Source organism: Lipotes vexillifer, unplaced genomic scaffold, assembly GCF_000442215.2.
Source record: "Lipotes vexillifer unplaced genomic scaffold, Lipotes_vexillifer_v1.1 scaffold1226, whole genome shotgun sequence".
NCBI lineage: Eukaryota > Metazoa > Chordata > Mammalia > Artiodactyla > Lipotidae > Lipotes > Lipotes vexillifer.
The window spans coordinates 243,328-249,697 of NW_006784227.1; the positions used below are offsets into that span (position 1 = coordinate 243,328).

Sequence of the window (6,370 nt, forward strand, 5' to 3'; positions counted from 1 at the left end):
AAAAAAAAAAAAAAAAAGAGTGAAGCATGAAGATGAGACGAAATTAAGCAACCAATTAGTTTACAAGAAAACCCACAGGCGCCCAAACGGTGAGAAGAAAATCCAAATGATAAATTTTCACCAAGTCAAACAAAGCTTTACCTTACAAAGGACCAGGAGGATAACTAATGGAGAGATTTTCTCTTGTTCTATGAGACGCATCTCACTGTCTCGAGCTGCCTCTTTCACCAACTTCCTTTGTCTCTCCTTTCAAGCCTGTACATCTCTCTTCCTGAATCTGTCTCCACTTCCATGTTTCTGCACCTCCATCCCTTCAATGTTTTCGTCTCTCAGCCCCTCTCTGTGCCCTTTCCTCCCCTACTGCTGCAGTCTAGCCCCACATCCAAATCCATAGCCGCATTCGTCTTCCAGCCGCTCCTCGCTCTCTCCACCTGCAGTCAACCCACTGCCGCAAACCACCAGCTCCAGACAGGATCCGACATATGAAAGATGATTATTTGTTATCAGTGACTGTATCCTGCTCCACCTTGCAGGGTTTCTCTTTTCTGCCTCATCATGCTTCTGTCTCAACACCGTTCCCTCTTGGACGTTTCTTCCAACTTCTTAATTTCCTTCGAAATGTGGTCTGAGACTCACCAAATTTAAGCCAATACATACTCAGAATCCCAGCACGCCCACCTCGAGAAGCACGAAACAAAACTACCGGCTGGGTAAGGCCAGGATGCTAAGAGCAAACACTGTCACTTTTCAAGAAAAAGCGCCTAAGTGCTAGTGAAGCAAACCAGAAACACAAAAGGGGCTGAACAATACACACAAGAGAAGTGCAAACCACGAAAGAGTCCGGGTCCTCCACGCTGCCCTACATTTTTATCAGTACATTCCCAACACCTAAGCACAGGACTGGAGTGTCGTAGATGATCAGTATGTCTGGGGACTGAGTTAATTTACTCAACAGAAACAGACTTATTCATGTGTGCCACAGTTTCTACTTCAACAAGAACTTAGAACATCTTGATCTTAAACCTAGTATCCTCCTCCAAAACTACACTCACCCGACATTCCCTTCTCACCAATGCCATATACAATATTTCATGGATCTACAACAACATGGATTGTAAGATGCACCGTTATTTTATATTCTGTTCCCTGACTGACACCTCACCAAGAGCAATTGTAAGATACCACTGACTGTAAGATACATCTCAAAATATGGGAAAATAAGTGTGAATCTTACAATCAATTTAAGATGCTGCCATAAGTCCAGAAATAACCTTAATTCTCAAATTAGATTGCCATAAGTAATAACCCTACAACTGATACACAAAGTATCAAAATTATCGTTAGCACGATTGGGTGAAAGAAGAAGCCTAAGGAGCGTGTTGTATTCACAGCAATAAGGGAAGGAGAACTGGCGACGTCTTACAGGTGACCTCCCTCGCAGTGAAGGGGTCGCTGGTGAGGTCGTGAAGGGCGGCCCGGACCGTGACCGCGTACTCAGTGTTGGGGAAGAGGTCACTCAGCTGCACATCGGTCACTGTCGGTTCCATGCGCATCTGCCGATGGACATGCCGAGGGGAGACAACACATTCCAATTAAACGTTTCCACTAACAGGGGATGGACAATTACACCAATCTGTGACTGCTAGATTTTCACACAACTTTGATTTTTCTTTTCTCTGCCCTGCATTTCCTTTCTCATGCTGATGCTTTTTTAAGATTTGTCACAGGTCACAAATCTAATCTTGTGTTTTCCTGTTTTGGGTGTAAAGTCATAAATGAGTCCGTGAGTAACTGCCCCTTAATGGGGACTCTGCAACCGTGAAGTCCCAGGAAGACCCAAGGATAAAGAAACAAACGCCTCCCACCTCTTTGGGTTTGGTCGGCTCTGTGGCGTTGATGGGTTCGTAGGACAAGGCGTAGCCAGTAGCGCCCCCCACTGGCTGCCACTGCACGTGCATGGTGGTCGAGCCAATGTCGTAAATGGTCAGGCTGACCACGGGCACCGGCACTGTTGGAATGTAAAAGAAGACACCAGTCTAGCTCTCGTCAGTCTACTCATTTTTCAATCGTTTCCTACTTATTGATATTTGTATATGCTAAATAGAAAATAGGTTGCTGTGAGAAATCAATGAGAGTTAATATAACCCTTTCCTCTCCCCGCGAAAACCCGATCTCATTGTTTATCGCCACCTCATACTAGGACTGCATGTGTTAACTATTTCACAGAGCAAAGAAGTTTAAGTGTAAAATGGCATTCTAGTGAGTTCATGTGGAAGCCAAAACAGAGACCAACTTCCTGAGATTTCAATCTCTTTTTCCGGAACATCTGTAAGTTGACCATTTTCATTCTTCAACCATAAAATTTCACACATAAAAAGCCAACACAATATTTCATTTCATTTTTTCTTTTTAAAACATTTTAAATGAGGGTGCCATCTATTAATAAGTGGAACTTAGGGGATTCTTCAGAAAGAAGATTAGCCCATGAGGCAGAGTAAAAGGCTTACTACCTTCTCTCCACTTAACACCTACACAGCTTTCTATTTTTTGTCCTAAGATTGAGTTTAAAGTTTTAAGGAATTAGCAGATTAATCCTGCCCATTATGAAAACATTATTTCCCACCTCTGATGGTCTAAAATAAAGGGAAATAAGAGAAGAGAAGAGATAAAGACCTAAGGGACTGAGCAGTGAGTAGAGGCGATTCAGTGGCGCCCACTCCTGCCTCTTGTAAGAGGCCTCCCCTCTTTCTGGAGCCCAGCCACGAAGGAAAGAGTATTTTCATATGGCTTCAGAAACCCTACCAGGAATAGGAGTGAGGAACATCGTTCCCCAAAGCTCTACCCAAAGCCAAAGCCATTAGAGCTTCTCCAGTAAAGGCCAGAGTCCAAAAGTCAGTAAAAAAAAAAAAAAAAAAAAAGGGGAGTTCTCACTGCCAGCAGGAAGAACTGAGCTGGTCACTCCTGCAAGCTGCTCTTCCAGGTAATCTGAGTCCCACTCCCCACATGGCATCTTCCCTTAAGAAGTGGATAACTGTTAAAGGTACTTTTCCCTCTAAGATGTCTCAGACCATGACTACCCAGCCAGGTCCCATGATGGCAGAAGCAGCCAGTAAAAGCAGAAAACCACAGAGTATTTATTGAGGACCTGCACAAAGTGCACATCCAGTAAATATGTGTTGAATGGATATCGAATAAAGGAATGATTTGGAAGGCTGACAGAAGTCCCACACGGTACAAATGAACTTATTTACGAGACACAAATAGACTCACAGACGTAGGAAACAAACTTATGGTTACCAAAGAGGATCGGGGTAGGGGGGGACAGAGAAATTAGGAGTTTGGGGTTAACATATACACACTACTATATATAAAATAGATAACCAACAAGGACCTACTGTATAGCACAGGGAACTCTACTCAATATCTTGTAATAACCTGTAAGGGAAAAGAATCTAAAAAAGAATGTACACGCATAACTGAATCACTTTGCTGTGGACCTGAAACTAACACAACACTGTAAATCAACGACATTTCGATAAAAATTTTTTAAAAAAGAACACACAAAAAAAATCCCACAAGGGCTGTCACCTCTTTATCTTAAAAAATAAAACAATGATAAGATTTTTTTTTAAATCTGACTTACAGGTTTTTTCTGTGCCCTTCAGAGGCTCACTGTATTCATCTTCTACCACAGAATAGACATTAACAACGTACTCAGTTTCAGGCTTCAGATCTTTCAGTACTGTGCTACTTTCCAACCGGCTCACATAAAACTAGGGGGAAAATTTTAAAAAGAATAACAACTTATGTTATAATCACTTCCTTCTTTTCTCCTATAATTGTGAAGTAGATAACTACAACGAGCTTAGAAATTATATTTTAATGAGACCGTTGTCTTTTGTTTTTGGAAACCACCAGATTACAGTGAGATCTCGGACAATTCATACAGTTTATTCTCCCAGCTGTTGTTTCCTTATTTGTAAAACTAGTGGGTAAAACTAGAAGGTCTTCAATGTTCCCTCCCTACTCGACGATTCTAATATAAACTCATGGATAAATTAAGCATCCTCTTAATCCTTAATTAAAAATACTTAACTAAACAACCATAAGAAATGAAGCAAAGCTCTTTCCCTCTAATTAAGCCCAAATGGAAGTGCCTGCCTGGCAAGAAATGGAGAGCGCCATCTTGGACTCAGTTCTGCCCCTTACATCCCCCCAGCATTCCTCTCAGAGCCCTAAGGAGGAGGACCCAACCTCAGGACCAGGAAGGAGTGGGTTATCTACTCACTTCTTGCCGTTTCCCTCCAGAAACCGGGTAGTATTCCACCTTATACCTATCCACACTGTCAGAAGGAGGTGTCCAGCTCACTCTCATAGAACGATGGGTCTGCTCAGAAATAACTAGGTTGGAAGGTGCTTCCAAGTCACCTACACGTGCAAACGAAGTACATACACTTTTTTCATTATTATAGCAAAGGCGATGACATTTAAATTTGGTTGAAACGGTATTCCTCTCCATATTTCAAGCTTTTACATGTATTCTTTCACATACTAAGAAGTTACGGTAAGTCCGCTTAGAGGCCCAATACTCCTAAGTCCTCTCTGAATGTGGCCAAAGGGCTCTTCAGCCTCAGGGAATTCAAACCTGAGCTCATTATTTTTCATGAAAAGTTGCTCCCCCTCTTCCTGAAAGCACCACAGTTCATCAGTCACCTAGACTCAAAACCTCTGACTTAGCCTTGGATACTTGCTCTGGTCTCTAACCTTGTACATATCCCAGTAAATGACACCGTGAGTCCTGACAGCTCCACTGCCTTTATCACTCTTGGCACCACCCAAGTTCACTGCCCTCATTATCATATTGACTATTTATATTCACGTCTTATCTCCATAACTATAAATTATACTCTGTGAAGACAGAATTGGCTTCTTATTCATGTTTAGTTCCTTTACAAGATCTAATTCGGTGGTACGAGAAGTTAACCACTTTCTCACTCAGAAGACAGGAGAAACCAGCAAGTCTTCTAAAATTCGGGAATATCCTACTGCCTGTGATTGTATCCTCTGTTCATAAGTATAGGTGAAATGACTGATATAGAAAAATATTTGGAATAAATGTCAATGAAAGTAGAAATATTAGGCTCATTAGGACCGTTAGAAAGATGTTCCAACTAATAATTATACGAGAACTAAGGCAGTGACTCTGTGAGCACGGCAAATCATTCTCATATAAACTCTTTCTACTTTCTTTGTAAGCCAAAGCCGAGAAAAAGAATTTCCATTCTTAGTATCCTAACCTTTACTGTACTTGGGTCATAATCAAGCCTACAAAATTATCAAGCAATTTTACTGTCTGGGAAACTAAATGAATGCAACTATTACGTAGCCGATGTAAAAAAAAAATAAAGAAAAAGAGATAAAAGATGTTTTCATCCCCACTCAAAATTCTCTCCAACTAAATAAAACCACAACTCTCTCAGCTAATCCAGAGCCAGATGCCTACAAATTCTGGATTCCTGGCTGGTCTGTTTCTCCTGGGAAAAGGCAGTCTATTGTTCAAAATCCAAAAAGAAAATCTGCAAAATTTTGGAGAGAGAAATTCAAGAAGGAACATTCAAATAAATGTATCCTCAGTATCCAAAGCATGTGAAACATTTCTACCACTTTATTTATTAAACTCATTCCAACTTTCCAAAACCAGAATAAATTAGTGAAAGACAATCTTTAGCAGAATCTACATGTATTTAAAAGAAATTTTTCTCATATAATAAGAACCACAGTTTTTGTCATTAGTTTTCCAAAAACCTTCAATTTGGTGCTTACCATGTTTTGCCCTATGATTTACACAGATAGTAATCATTTTACACCACTCTTTGTCACTAAAAATTCACTTCCATAATTTTATTTCTAAATCTTAGTTCCTTATCCATAGCTACCTTTTTCAAGGACCTCTCAAAATGTCTTTACCCATTTGGCCTTGAGTAAGTAATTGAACTTCTCTAAATCTGTTTCTTCAGGGATAAAGAGAGATGATATCCTTTCTAAAAGTCCAAATTCTAAAATTATAATTTGTCTTTATATTTAGAGGTTACAAGTGCAAAGTATCAAATGTGATCATCTGTAGTTGGGGCAAAGCAAATCATATATAAGACCCCTCTTGCATTTCTAATCAAAAACAAAAGGCAGCAAACTTTAGAAAATAAAAGTCTGGGAACAACCATTTAATAGTTATGTAGAGTGAAGGTGCTTTACCAGAGAATAGATATACACCAGGAAAGAAAGCCTCTCTCTTTCTTCCCCAATCTCACCTGTGTGTGTGTGTGTGTGTGTGTGTGTGTGTGTGTGTGTGTGTGTGTGTGTGTGTGTGTGG

General features: G+C 40.5%; 1 protein-coding gene across 1 annotated transcript in view; it reads right to left on the reverse strand.

Annotated features, from left to right (window-relative positions):
- The window catches only part of COL12A1 (collagen type XII alpha 1 chain), a 118,780-nt gene that overhangs the window by 69,823 nt on the left and 42,587 nt on the right, over positions 1 to 6,370 (reverse strand). Inside the window, exons 21-24 of the mRNA XM_007456595.1 lie at positions 4,289 to 4,428; positions 3,644 to 3,773; positions 1,866 to 2,008; positions 1,424 to 1,553 (exon numbers count right to left, since the gene is read on the reverse strand). Of these exons, the coding sequence (XP_007456657.1) occupies positions 1,424 to 1,553; positions 1,866 to 2,008; positions 3,644 to 3,773; positions 4,289 to 4,428 (543 nt within the window). The remainder of the gene's footprint in view (positions 1 to 1,423; positions 1,554 to 1,865; positions 2,009 to 3,643; positions 3,774 to 4,288; positions 4,429 to 6,370) is intronic.